At 39.3% G+C, this 15,122-nt stretch overlaps 1 protein-coding gene across 1 annotated transcript; it reads left to right on the plus strand.

Moving 5' to 3' along the window:
- The first annotated feature begins 1,981 nt into the window (after positions 1 to 1,981).
- On the plus strand, positions 1,982 to 9,485 carry LOC130548773 (vitellogenin-like). Its single transcript, XM_057325784.1, has 28 exons — positions 1,982 to 2,045; positions 2,168 to 2,188; positions 2,319 to 2,470; positions 2,586 to 2,837; positions 2,912 to 3,073; positions 3,165 to 3,313; positions 3,394 to 3,544; positions 3,651 to 3,808; positions 3,894 to 4,059; positions 4,139 to 4,264; positions 4,351 to 4,569; positions 4,654 to 4,871; positions 4,969 to 5,066; positions 5,180 to 5,304; positions 5,381 to 5,482; positions 5,562 to 5,681; positions 5,774 to 5,960; positions 6,043 to 6,145; positions 6,238 to 6,423; positions 6,554 to 6,668; positions 6,746 to 6,950; positions 7,028 to 7,278; positions 7,364 to 7,408; positions 7,505 to 7,582; positions 8,554 to 8,760; positions 8,883 to 9,025; positions 9,126 to 9,264; positions 9,363 to 9,485. Exons 1-28 carry the CDS (start codon positions 2,006 to 2,008, stop codon positions 9,483 to 9,485), a joined length of 4,041 nt encoding a protein of 1,346 aa, XP_057181767.1. The 5' UTR covers positions 1,982 to 2,005.
- The last annotated feature ends 5,637 nt before the right edge of the window (positions 9,486 to 15,122 follow it).

Raw genomic sequence — 15,122 nt, forward strand, 5'->3', positions numbered from 1 at the left:
TTGGCCTGGAGACTCCGCACTCTCTTATATGTATAAATGTCGATTTTTCTGTGACACCCTATCATAATTTTTGGCCCATGTCTGGCCAACTCAATAAAATAATCCATGGATCCATTGTTTAAGGGGTTCTCTATTAAGTGCCCTATTTGAGATCCTACAAATTGCTAGATTTACTAAACAGGGCAAAATAGCGCGAGAACGCAATTTTAAAAAAGCGCAGATGGGAGAGGAAAGTTCTGCGGGTGATTTAAATGCTCACATTAAAAAACACAGGCGCCAAATCTTATTCCCATGATGATCAACGCAATCTACAAAGAGAAGCACAAATTAGTGCAGGGTTTAAGACTTGCTTTTTTGGGGTGTTAAATAAAGCCACAAATACCAGTACAATGACGAGCGCAAACCTTAGTAAATCACATTGCGTGATTCGTTTAAATACTTACTTCTCATTAAGTTTGCATATCAACAGGAAACTCCTACAAATGCATATGCAATAAGGTCACTCTCAAAAACAGTGGCGTCCACTACTTTTGAGCGATAACTTTCACTGGGTGTTTTTAGTAAATTCAGACAGTAGTTTATATGCCAAAAGAGGCATTTGCACTGCCGCAGCTGTTATTACTGTGTCACCAATAATGTAAAGTATCACTTTGTAAAAGTAACAAAACAGTTTAAAGTGAATAATTGTCCATGTGAATCATAGTAATCTGCTAAATGAGTAAAAATGAACTATGCAAAAATTGTTAATACTGTTATTGCAAATTACGTGCAAAGTTCATCCACTGTTATTTGATCAGTTAATCAATAAAATAAATGAACTAATATGGACTATAACAGTAATATTTTGTTGAGATAATTAGGGGCCAGGGTAACCTGACCCAAAACTGATAGCTCTATGTCATCAAGCCAGTTTAACATAATGATTATACAATGTAAAGGGGACAGAGCATATCAGCTTGAAACTGTCCAGTCTATCAAATAAAAAAGGTAAAACAAGTATTAGGAATTGGTAATGGGATATACTAATGCATAAGTGACCGTTGTTACCTAGTTGCACATTGTAATTGTTAACAGTCCCAAATAAACAGTAAATAAATAAATAGTCACAAATTGACATTTTAGCTTTTTCATTCATAATTTCTTCTAGAATTTTTACTTGATAATTTAACATATGAATTTAGTGACTCAGATTGATCAGCCACAACATTAAAGCTACTAAAAAGTCAAGTGAATAACATAAATTACAGTATACAGAATGATTATAATGGTACCTGTTGAGGACTGGGATATATGAGGCAGCAAGTGAATGTGAAGTGAATTTCTGAGTGACTTTCTTAAAAGATCTGCCTGACTTTGAATTTCTGAAAAGATCTGAGTGACTTTGAGAGGGTTCAAATAATGATGGCTAGACAGCTTGGCCAGGAATCTTCGAAACATAGCTGTATGTGGGGTGTTCCTATGCAGTGGTTAGTACCTAGCAAAAGTGGTGGCAGGAAGAACAACTAGTGAATCGACTTCAGGGTCATGGGCCCATAAGGATCATTGATGCAAGTGGGGAGCAACAGCTACAATAGCCCATCTTAGGCCAATCACACAGAAGAGTGGCTGCAATAGCCCCAGACTACAGGTTAGAGTGCCCAGGAATGATCTGAGGAACATGACAAAGACTTCAAAGTCTTGCTTTGGGGTACCATGCTCAAATGTTTACCTTGAAACTTTATCTCCTGATGAAATGACAAAATATACATATTTTTTCTGTCTGCCTTTCTTGCGTAAGGTGAAAAATAATTCACGGTGGACATGAGGACATTGTCCTGGAGGATGACCAGATGGTAGGCCAGGTTAACCTAACCTCTGTGCTCAAAATTAGTTGATCTTGTCTGATGTACAAAGTGATATGAACCTAAGACATCTGTTAATCAATTACAAAAACTAATACTTTGTCAGCAAGAAACTACTATAAAAAGCTCTCTACATCTCTGGAGTTCTTCACCAACCACCAGCCATGAGAGTTGTTGTGCTTGCCCTGACAGTGGCCTTCGTGGGTAAGTCAAAATTTATACATTTTATGCTTAAAGGTGATTCAGATAAACTCGCCAGTTTAAAGGAAACATTTTGAAACCTGAATTAAATGGCAAAATGTGATTGTCCTGTTTCTTGTTTACAGCCTGTCAACAGATTAACCTTGGTAAGTTTTATGAGTAGCTAAATATGTTATTTTAAATTTTGTTCTTGATGTCTGTATGGTAGTGTGATCATTTAATGAATAATAAATAAATTGAATAAAGTGGCAATTTAAAATCTCCAACTCCTTTCAGTTCCTGAGTTTACCCTCGACAAGACCTATGTGTACAAGTATGAGGCTCTGCTCTTGGGCGGTCTCCCTCAAGAAGGTCTGGCCAGAGCAGGAATTAAACTCAGCAGCAAGGTTCTTCTCACTGCGATGACAGAAAATATTTTCCTGATGAAGGTAAATTTGACAAAGAACTAGATTTTTGAAGTTGTATTTCGAGGCAAAACAAAGATGTACTACAACAGCAAGCACATTACCGTACCATCCTTTAAGTGAAAATGTTTCCATTCAGCTCATGGATCCTCTGCTCTTTGAGTATGGGGGCATCTGGCCCAAGGATCCTTTTGTTCCTGCCACTAAGCTAACCACAGCACTGGCCGCTGAGCTTCAGATTCCCATCAAGTTTGAGTATGCTAATGGTGTGGTTGGAAAGATATTTGCCCCAGCAGGAGTGTCCCCTACTGTCATGAACTTGCACAGAGGAATCCTCAACATCCTTCAGCTCAACCTCAAGAAGACCCAGAACGTCTATGAACTTCAAGAGGTGAGGAATTGACCCAAGTACATTTTAATATATTTTAAAATGTGCAAACTAACTTACATAGCTTCTCCTTAAAGGCTGGAGCTCAGGGAGTGTGCAGGACACACTATATCATAAATGAAGATCTAAAAGCCAACCATATTATTGTCACAAAGTCTAAGGACCTCAGCCACTGTCAGGAAAGAATCATGAAGGACATAGGCTTGGCATACGCAGAGAGATGTGCCGAATGCACACGGGTAATGAAAGTCTAGAATTATTATTTGATTCATTCGATTATATACATTTATACTATATGTTAATAGATAAATGGTTACATTGTTTTAACAGCGTGTCAAAAGTCTTATTGAAACTGCAACTTACAACTACATCATGAAACCAGCTGCCACCGGTGTACTGATCACTGAAGCAACAGTTGAGGAAGTTCATCAGTTCTCACCACTCAATGAGATTCATGGTGCTGCCATGATGGAAGCAAAGTATGCATGAGCCAGCGATATTACTTTAAAATTGTAAAAAAAAAAGTGTATATAAAACTAAAAGTGAATTTTTGTTTCAGACAAACTTTGAATTTTGTTGAGATTGAGAAGGCCCCTGTTGTTCCCATCAAAGCTGATTACCTGCCCCGGGGATCCCTGCAGTATGAGTTTGCATCTGAGATTCTTCAGACCCCTATTCAATTACTGAAAATCAGTGATGCACCAGCCCAGGTTGAATTAAATGTTCAAGTTAATTTACATTTAATGTTTTATGTTAAGAAAATGCATCCACGCTATCACCAGTCGAAACACTACACATCTTTATACTTTCTTCTAGATCATAGAGGTCCTGAAGCACTTAGTTGCTAACAATATGGCTATGGTCCATGATGACGCTCCCCTGAAGTTTATTAAACTAATCCAGCTCCTCCGTGTTGCCACCTTTGAGAACATTGAGGCTATCTGGGCTCAGTTCAAGGGCCAACCAGTTTACAGGTGAAGTTTTAAGTAGTACTGTACATCAAATAAACTCATACAGCAATGTTGATCTTACTTATGACTAATACAATAAATCTGTTAGGCGCTGGCTTCTGGATGCTCTTCCCGCTGTTGGCACACCAGTCATTGTAAAATTTATTAAGGAGAAGTTTCTGGCTGGTGAACTTACCATTCCTGAATTCATTCAGGCTCTTGTGATGGCTCTGCAAATGGTCACTGCTGATTTGGAAACCACCCAGTTGACTGCTGTGGGTACATTTTACTATTCTCAAAATTGCAAATATTACCAACCCAATTACAGGTGATTATAAAAAATCTTTTTAACAGAGTTTGGCTATGCATGAGAGAATCGCGACAATCCCAGCTGTGCGTGAAGTGGTCATGCTTGGATATGGTTCTATGATCGCCAAGCACTGTATTGCAGTACCCACCTGCCCTGTTGAGCTCCTCAGGGTAAAAACATTAATCCATGCTTATGTCTTGATAAGGATTTGCTAGTTACTACAATTTCAATTTTTTTTGTGCATTCAAACCCTCAGCCCATCCATGATATGGCTGCAGATGCCATTGCCAAGAATGACATTCCTGAACTCTCACTGGTTCTCAAAGTTCTGGGCAATGCTGGTCACCCAGCTAGTCTTAAAACGATCATGAAGCTCCTGCCAGGACTAAGAACTGCCGCTACTACTCTGCCCATTAGAGTTCAGGTTGATGCCATCTTGGCACTGAGGAACATTGCCAAGAAAGAGCCCAAACTGGTAAATCTCAGATATTGCAGTCATTCAAAATACATAAATATTTTTTTTGTTTAAAAAAATTACTTACCTTATTTCCCACCTCAGGTTCAGCCAGTGGCCTTGCAGCTCTTATTGGACAGAGCTCTCCACCCTGAAGTGCGCATGGTTGCTTGTATTGTGTTGTTTGAGACAAAGCCCTCAGTGGCTCTTGTTTCCAGTCTTGCTGGTGCTTTGAGGATTGAGCCAAACATGCATGTGGCAAGCTTTGCCTATTCCCACATTAAGTCCTTGACCAGAATCACTGCTCCTGATATGGCAGCTGTGTAAGAATAGCAATAATATATGTATATACTATATATAAATACTTTATCTCTTCATTTAAACACAAGCCCTGATGTGATCATGGTTTTCCATTTTTAGTGCTGGAGCAGCTAGTGTTGCCATGAAGCTCTTGAGCCCCAAGTTGGACAGACTTAGTTTCCGTTTCAGCAGAGCCCTTACACTGGACTTCTATCATAGTAAGTCACAGCCACTGTAAATCATAATATTCAGTGATAAACAGGAACCACAAGCATTTGTTAAAATCTTTATATTGACTATTCATTAAATTGGTTTCTCTGTCGACGTGAAGCTCCTCTAATGATTGGAGCTGCTGGTAGTGCCTACATGATCAATGATGCCGCCACCATCCTGCCCAGAGCTGTTGTAGCTAAAGCACGTGCCTACCTGGCTGGAGCTGCTGCTGATGTTTTTGAGGTGGGGCTCCAAAAACATTTTTCTTTTAAAATGTTTTAATAAAATTTGAAAATACTCATTTGAATATTTTAAACAGATTGGTGTGAGAACTGAAGGAATCCAGGAGGCTCTTCTGCAATCTCCTGCTGCTGATGAAAGTGTTGACCGTATCACAAAAATAAAGCGCACTCTGAGAGCAGTAAGTTAAGTCTATTTAACTGTTTGTAGTTGAAAGCTGTTTTAAACATGCATCTTACCTTTCATTTCAACTTCTCAAGCTCACTAACTGGAAGGCTCTTCCAACCAACCAGCCATTGGCTTCAGCCTATGTCAAAATACTTGGACAAGAAGTGGCCTTTGTCAACATTGACAAGACTGTCATTGAACAAGCAATACCGGTATTGTGATGTACTTTATGTCCCCTCTCTCATTACTGTAGGTTACAGATTACAACCAAAATGTAAAATTTCTCATAAATACCATCCTCTAGCTTGCCACTGGACCCAAACCACGTGAACTTTTGAAGGAAGCCCTTAAAGCATTACAAGAAGGAATTGCTGTGCAGTATGCCAAACCTCTGCTAGCGGCTGAAGTGCGTCGTATCTTGCCAACAGCAGTTGGTGTACCCATGGAGCTCAGTTTGTACACTGCTGCTGTTGCTGCTGCAGCTGTCAATGGTGCATATTTTATTTTTTATTTTTCATGTTCTTTCCTAGTTTATGAGACAACATTTTCATGTTATGCTGTTCATTCCTCCAGTGAAGGCCACTATTACACCTCCTCTTCCCGAGCAGCTGGAGACCTTCACTCTTGAGCAGCTGAAGAGGACTGACGTTCAACTGGTAGCTGAAGCCAGACCAAGGTACACAGTAATAGCTGCATACATGAAGATGAATATAGTAAAATATGAAAATATATAGCAGTTTTCAAACACAACCTCCCTTCTTCTTTCAGTGTTGCTCTGCAGACTTTTGCTGTGATAGGAATAAACACTGCCTTCATTCAAGCTGCTGTAATGGCCAAAGGAAAGATCCGTACAATCCTCCCTGGAAAAATAGCTGCTAGAGCTGACATTCTTAAGGGCAACTACAAGGTGGAGGCCCTGCCTGTTGAGGTTCCTGAACATATTGCTACCGTGAGGTAGTCCAATCTTGATGAAACACATTTTTTTAGTTATTTGATTTTCTAAGATAGTTTACCAACAGTTTTCTGCAAAATGTCCAAAGAGCTTGAAAAAATGTAAAGGTTTACCATCACTGTTTTTGGACAGTTTTGAGACTCTTGCTGTGATCAGAAATATTGAAGAGCCTACTGCTGAGAGGATTGTTCCCTTGGTACCTGATTTGTCTCTGCAAAACTCCCGAACACATCTGGCTGGTGACGTGGTAAAATTAATCTTACATTTCCAAAGATTTGCATGAGGTTTTATTTGCTTTAAGATTAATTTCTTTTTTCTTTTCAGTCTTCTGAGACCACTGGGTATGATATGTCAGCTGAGGTTCCTCTGAGAGCTGCTGCTCCACTGCACAAGACCCTCTGTCTTGTTGTCCCATACATTGAAATCAAGGGATGCATTGAGGTGCACTCTCAAAATGCTGCTTTTATCAAGAATGCTCCTCTGTTCTACATATTAGGACAGCACTCAGTGCGTGCTGCAGTGGCCAGAGGTATTCTTTTAAATCTTTTTTATATTTTATTTTTCCCCAGAAAAAGGATCATTAATGGTTTGCCATGTTACTTGCAGGTGATGGTCCTGCAGTTGAAAGACTGGAGCTTGAGGTTCAAGTTGGTCCTAGAGCTGCTGAGAGACTCCTTAAGCAAATCAACCTTGTTGATGAGGAAACTCCAGAGGGAAAGACCATCCTGCTGAAACTGAGGGAAATCCTGGACGCTGAAGCCAAAAATGCTCCTGTTTCTTCTAAAAGTAGCAGCAGCAGCAGCAGCAGCCGTTCAAGCAGTTCAAGCTCCTCCATGTCCAGTTCTCGCATGAGTAAGGTGAGGACATGTATTGTTGGAAGGCTTTAAGTGTCAAATTTCTTTACGAACCATAAGTAATTATATATTTTTAATGAATTTTCAGACTGCCACCATCATTGAGCCTTTCAAGAAATTTCACAAAGATCGGGTAACCTGGGAATTCCACTGTTAACAGTAATGTAACAGTATAGAATTTGTATGAGCTGTATTGCATAATTTGTTACAAATGTTTTTTTTCTTACAGTACCTGGCACCCCATGGAGTTTCAAAGGCAGTAAGCAGTGGAAGCACAGCAGCCAGCTTTGAAGTCATCCGCAAACAGGTGAATTAATTTGTGTTATTCATAATTAGGGCTGTCAACGTTAACGCATGTGATTAATTTTTTCAAATTAACGCGTGAAAAATATTTAACGCAATTAACGCAGCATCCGTTTGTTTTGACATTTTTTGTCTAGCGTTACATTATGTAATCACGCTCTTATTCGTGTACAGGCTTTTAAACCACTTAAGCGCGATTTTAAACAGTTGCTTTAACGCGTTCAATGAAGATAGACCGCTTCTAAACTGTGGGACGCGGCAAAACGCAACGCGAGGTCCAGTCTGGTGTAAACAGTCACGGGCTGAAGGCTGCGTCGGTGAATCTCTGTCAGACAGCGCATCCGTGTTAAGTTCTCTTTCGTGCTTGAATGGATAAAACCACACAAGATTATGTCAGAAAGCCCGTTTTGTCTAGCATTTTCTTAAGCAAGACTTCAAAGTGTAAAATAAAATCTTAAATGAATGCAAAGAGTTGTGAAAATGGGAATGCGGTGACGGTCGGATCTGCGTACTGAGACAGCTCTTAAAGGGGCCGCGTTCTTAAACCTGCTGCTGTGACTCCTGTCACCAACGTTAATCAAAGAACAAAATAAAAGAAGAAATCAATGTGATTTTGTAGCTTTAATGAGAATTATTCTGCATTTAATTTATAATTTAGCATTAAAGACTGTAAAGTGTTTGAGAACTTCCTTCAATTTAATAGAGACATCAGTTACAGGACTAATATCAAAATGTTTTCTTTCATTCATAAAATGACGCTGTTAAAGAAATATGTTGTTTCTACATCAATTTGAAGATTAAATGTGAAATTATTCAAATGTAAAAGTATATTTTAAAATATTATTGTTATGTGTGATTAATCGTGATTAATCACAGAAAATGTGTGATTAATCCGATTATTTTTTTTAATCGATTGACAGCACTATAATACAAAGTCTAAATGTGTTTTTGACAATGTCCAATTTATGTTTTCAGGCTAAGTTCCTTGGAAATGCTGCTCCACCTGTTTTTGCTGTTATTGCCCGTGCCGTAAGAGTTGACCACAAGCTGTTGGGCTACCAACTTGGTGCTTACTTTGACAAGTCAACAGCAAGAGTGCAGCTTATTGTTTCCTCAATTGCTGAAAATGACAACATGAAGATTTGTGCTGATGGTGTCCTGTTGAGCAAGCACAAAGTCACTGTAAGATTCGAACTCCTGCAATTGTAAAAAACAGAAATAGTCCAATTGACAAGTTTTTTTATGTTGAACTGCCTGTACTTGTTGAATGATTTACTTAAACAAAGCCCAAACCTGCCTTTCAGGCCAAAGTTGCTTGGGGTCCAGAGTGTCAACAATATGCAGTCACTGCCAAAGCTGAAGCTGGTGTTCTCGGAGAATTCCCTGCTGCCCGTCTGGAGTTGGAATGGGAAAGGCTTCCTTTAATTGTCACCACATATGCTAAAAAGTAATGTTAATCAACAACAAATTCTTGAGGTATCGGTAAAAATTAAATTGACTGATTATTATCTGTCTTATCTGTTCTCTTTGTACCACTTCTCAATTAGGCTGTCTAAGCATATCCCTATGGCAGCTCTCAAGGCGGGATTCAAGCTTGAAAGAGTCACGAACAGTGAGAAAGAGATTGAACTGACTGCAGCCTTGCCAACTCAAAGGACTCTGAATGTCATTGCTAGGATTCCAGAGGTGAGATGCCAAAAAGCTCTATTAAACTATTTATGTCACTGAAAAATATAATGTAAACAACTGAATTATTAAACAACTTATTTTGTCTCTTGCTCTAGATGACACTGTCAAGAATGGCTATTCCTCTTCCCTACGCTGTTCCCATCAATCCCGACGGAACTTTTTCTATTCACATTGATGATGACATTCTGACCTGGCTTAAGAACCACTGGGAGGAATAACCATTTAACATTTAGATTTTACATTCTCTGAAGAAAATGTGGACAGTGTTTATGTGGTTGACAATCTAAATGAATGTGTATGCAGTGTAATCCTAATAAATCTTCAGCAAGTATCAGTAATGTGTGAATTGTTGTCTTTTCATAACAAAGCCCAGGAACACCCATGATAAATGCTGTAGAAAATGTGTCAGGTTCTTGGCTCAACAGTCTGTTACACCATGATCTCAACTTCATAAACGATTCAAATGTTTCAATATAAACATAGATGAGCAAGACATTCAAAAGCAACTAGCTGTAGATGTTGTACCATCAAACATATTTTTAAACTACTTGAACCTTTCCAATCAGGTTTCAGAATGGGTATATCCTATTTATTGAATCATCCTCTGTTTGTTGAAAAAACTACAAATCTGAAACTGTATCAGTTTGTCAGGGTATTCCTTATGGGTTGGTGTTGGGCTCAGCTGTTTTCACATTTATCTGACCCCCTTGGGCAGATATTGTAAACTATGGCCTAGTGCAGGGGTTCCCTAACTTTTCAGCCCGCGACCCCCAAAATAACAGTGCCAGGGACTCGAGACCCCCACTATCCTCGGAGGTGGGTAAAGTATACAAACATTGCGCGCAGCTGCATACATAAACTTATTAGGTCTATCCAAACACGCACATAATGACAGCACAAAAGAACACAGTCTAACATAAAATGACTTTATAGTTATTTACTCATTATTTTACTTGTTGTTACGCATAAACCATAATCTATTACTACAGATGGTCAAATTTCATCAAACTGATTCGAGTGCTGATGGATGTCCTCTTTATGCAGACACCAGCCTCTTTTCGTAGCCTACCTGAGGACGATAGCCTTTCTGACTGCAGCGCTTCTCCGCCCTCGTCCGCTGGCCTCCCTGCGTTGTCTTTGGTTGATATTAACCAACGTTTCATTTAGACAAATAAAAATATCCTGAATTTAAAGCCTAAAAATAATCTGGGTGCACATATGGGAATGTTTAACGTGGTGCTGTAAATTGACTTGCTGCACCTAACCTAATGCGGTTGCTAATGTGACGTAATCACTTAGGGGTCACGATCGAGGGGGAGGAAATTCCAAAGGCTGAAGGCTTTTTATTTGCCCGGTTTTATTTTTAACTTAACTAATGTTTTTATGTTTTGTTACACTTATTGATTGAATACAATATTTCTAATAATAAAAAAATATTTATGGAAATCATCTTTTGACCCCACCCTCGCGGCCTTGAGACCCCTACTTTGGGAACCCCTGGCCTAGTGTATCACTGCTATGTGGATGATACACAAAGTTAAGTCAGTATCAACCCTGATATCAGTTGCTCCACTGTTTTGAGTGGTTACAAGAATTGAGAACTTGGATGAAGCACAGTTTTGTTTAAATAAATAACCCCAAAACATATCTTGCTGGCACATCAGTTAGGGTTTGGTAATGTTTGGCCTTTTTATGATATAGGTGCCAAAATGATACATGCCTAAACGGTGCCTAAATCGATACTTTAAAAAAAGAGCAAAATGACTGTAGAATACAGTACAGTAAAAACAACATTTTTATTTTATTTTATTTAAATGTAACAATATAGTCAATAAAAATAATAAACAAAAACAACAAATTTACACACAAAAAAAAGAATTTAAGTTTGAGGCATGCGCTTTATTGGTTTTAAATACATAATAGTTTTATTGTGATCCCTATATTACAGAAGCATTATAGGTCGAAATAGTTTATATATATATATATATATATATATATAATAGTAATTGGCTGAAAGTTCTGTCTTCTTCAATTTGACTGGTTGAAATTTCTGTCTTCTTTAGTTTAATTGATCAGTCTGAGAGTTCAGAGGTCCCAGACATTTATTTCTGGGTTTGAGGTGGGAATATCTGAAATCCAGGTTGTCTGGAAGGCATGAAGCATAAGTGCTCCCTCTCTGTAGTGGGCAAAACATAAAAGTATTATTATTGTCATTATTACAGTTTTTCTCAGTCGCTTTGGGTCATTTCTCGAATCATTCTGAAAATTAGCTAAATAATGTGTGCATTTCTCAGGACAATTTGTACAAACTGCTTAACATCATGGATTTCCTGCAAAAGCATGTAACTTGTTCAAAATCCTTAGTTCATCTCTCAAAATAAGATTTTTACATCAGTGAACATGTCAGTCCCATGAAAATGGCAAGTCCTTGTGTCATTGTTCTTGAACAAGACAGTCAAAATGTTTAGCCATGTTGTCAATATAACAAGAGTACACACAATTAAATGTGTCAGTATTTTCTAATGTGAACGATATGGCTACAGTTTTGATAGTGATGATTGTAAATGAACAAGGCTGCACTTTTTCAATTTCAACAGTATGAAGTTACACATTTGTGTATTTGAAATATTGCAAGAGATTGCAAGAGATAAAGAAAGAATTTCCATTTACAGCTTTACTTTGGTCCTGTAAACAAATTACAATGAGATTGTGATACAGGAAAAAGACTGTAAAATAACAAAATTACTAAGTTTATGTAAACATACCATGTAAAACATTTAAAAGATCTTCAATTTCCCTTAACTGCCCTACATTTTTCAATTGCCACAACTATCAAGTACTACTGTAAATTGTTGCACCAGTATGTTTCTTGCAATTTACAGATTTTTCTTAGTTGGAGAGGTTACAAATTTTTTTACAGTAGCAAACAAACCGTTGTACTCTATGTGCAATGCTGAATGAGGAACTAGAGTGCAATATTTTTACATATCCTGACGTTCCAGTCTGTCAGGCCACAGATTCTCATCTACATCACAACGGATAACTTCCCTTGCAATGCAACGTGGAAACAATCGTTTGGAATGTCTTATCTACCCTCTGCAGTGATCTGCTGTGATGTCATCACATGCTGCATCCATTGCAACCAGCAGGGTCATTTGAGTATTGGATGGCGATCATAGACCTTCCACTTCCATGCCGAGAAGAACTCCTCAATTGGGTATGGGGAGTATGGGGAATGGGGAGTATGGTGGGAGGAATTCCATCTGCATCCTGTTGTGGGCCATAAACCATTGCCTGATTACGTTTGAGCAATGGAAACCCACATTGTCCTGAATTACCACATACTTTGGTAGATGATCATGAAGCTGACCTCTCTCATCATCAGGGATGAGAACACTATAGAGGGTCTCTAAGAAGGGGAGGAGATGCTGTGTGTTGTATGGCCCTACAAGGGCAATATGAGTTAGCACCCCATGCTCTGAAATAGCAGCACACATACTGATGTTCCCTCCTCGTTGGCCTGGCACATCAATAGTAGCCCTGTGGCCAATGATATTTAGACCACGCCTTCTGCTGCTTGTTTGGTTGAAGCCAGCCTCATCCAGGAATATGAAGTTGTGTGGTGGTTCACTTGATTCTAGTTCCATCATACGCTATATACCAGAAGATACATAATTAGTTTTAGAAATTACGAGTAGTTGCATTGATACAAGTAGTCAAAAAACAGTTACAGTAAATCAAATGTATGACATGGGTTACTTTATATCTCGATAGCCATAGCAAACATACTGTAATAAATGTCACACTTACTGTACTGTACTACAGTATTTATTTGTGACGTAAAAATTGTATACATGTTTTACCTGCACATACTGGCACCGTAGCTCCTTCACTCTGTCACTATTCCTTTCAAATGGCACTTTGTACAGTTGTTTCCTGCTCATGTGGTGTCTTTTTAGCACCCTATCAATAGTTTATATGCTAACAGATTGGAAGTTTTCAAAGACATTGTTGTCTTCTATAATGGCACTCTGTATCTCCCTTAGTCTAATTGCATTATTTGCTATGACCATGTTGCAAATAGCCTCCTCCTGTTGAGGTGTAAAAAGGGGCCCTCTGCCACCCCGGTGAAGTAGTCTTGCTGTCCTAAGTGGGAAAAATTGTAATGCAAACATAGACTGGGGAATATTTGAAAAATGTGTTGTATACAGTATACAGTAAAGCATCCACTGTAAATATACAGTGGTGGTCAAAAGTGCAAGTATAAAAAGATTAATCTCAACATCATAGCCACAGTTTGCAAAGGATGCTGAAAAATCAAATACTATGTAATCATCATCAGCGGTCACTCAAAACGAGAATGACTGTCCATTCTTTTTGTCTACTTGTGGGACTTCAGATGGTTGTAGAGGCCAATCCGTGATCGGCATACTTTGGTGCAATGTGGACAGGAGAGAGCGGTAATTAATGATAATGGTTGAGCCTTTTTATCTTTCTCCTTGCGAAGCTGTCGCTTTTCATACATTGTACAGTAAAATGCAAGTGTACTCACCTGTTCTCTCTACGAAATGTTTGAATGATCTAGGACACAGTTGATCTCCCAACATTTGGCTGCACTCTTCGACCAGCCTCAGCCATTGAAAGGCCGTGATTGAGAACATGGTCCACAATAGTGGCCCTAATTTCATCAGCAATGGACCTACGTCCTCTTCTACCTCTTCCTCTGTTTTGCCTCCTTACCCTTCCACCACTCATTTGTACTCCTCTTCTTCCAGGCTGTTGACCCTGTACATTTTCTTGTCGTGCTTCCCTTGTTAGAAATAGTAAAGTAACGATTGTGTTGTGCTGTGTCTACTGTAAATATGGTTGCTAGTTGAAGGTTCATGAGATGCGCCCATGAGCTATTCTAGAGAACTGCTTGATGATTGGTTGATCTAACACTTCACGCATTCCTCTTCATCAGTGAACATCAAGATTCACTTGAGAGCAATTTATCAATTCAGTTCATAATTAGAAAAGTCTCAAATAAATCTATAGAAAACATGCTTATGAGATAATGACAAAAAGGTCAACCATTTTGCATTTAATGGTTTAGGCAATGAACTAATTCCTAAATGTTTTGAGGTGTAAGACTCTTCAACTGTAAACCAGTATAATGTATTTTGATGAAAATTACATAAGCAGCTAAAAATGTAGGAGAAGGATCGGTTTTTGTGCAGAACGGTTTGCATTCCTAAATTCCTCAAAGTATCAACAGAACAAATACCAGTATCCATATCTGTAAAAGATGAGTAATATTCAGTTCCCTTTCTGTCGGTCTCTCGACGTTGTGTCGAACCGACAGATGGGATTCGTCCCTGAGAACCAATCACTTCCGACTTCTTAGAAAAGGCCAATGAAAATTGGCGAATGAAATTTGCATGCCGGACTCCGCCCCCGGATATCCGGGTATAAAAGGGAGACGGCGTGCCTCATTCATTCACCTTTTGTTCTTCGGAGCCTTCGCTCATGATCAACAGACTTCGCTACAAGACTGCCGGCTCTACGACGTGGTGCAGCGGACTGTCCCTTCCTGCAGCGACTTCCCCTGGGCGTCTCGGCGGTTCCAGAAGTGTTCGAGTTTTTTCTCTAAAAGAGCATATTTCTCCAGCGTGGCATGGGTTCGGACACGATGTCTGCTTCCAGTACGCTGGGGCAGATGTTGTGGATACGTCCTGCCCGCACTGCGGGCGGTTGACGATTCAGACGTTGCGTCACGGGTGGCTGTGTTCCCACGGGACTCAGCCACCACCACCTCGTCTGCTTCCCGTTCCGTGACGGCAGGACTATGGCCCTGCCGCCCGCTACGGCGAGCA

The sequence above is a fragment of the Triplophysa rosa genome, linkage group LG25, assembly GCF_024868665.1.
Source record: "Triplophysa rosa linkage group LG25, Trosa_1v2, whole genome shotgun sequence".
NCBI classification, from domain to species: Eukaryota; Metazoa; Chordata; class Actinopteri; order Cypriniformes; family Nemacheilidae; genus Triplophysa; species Triplophysa rosa.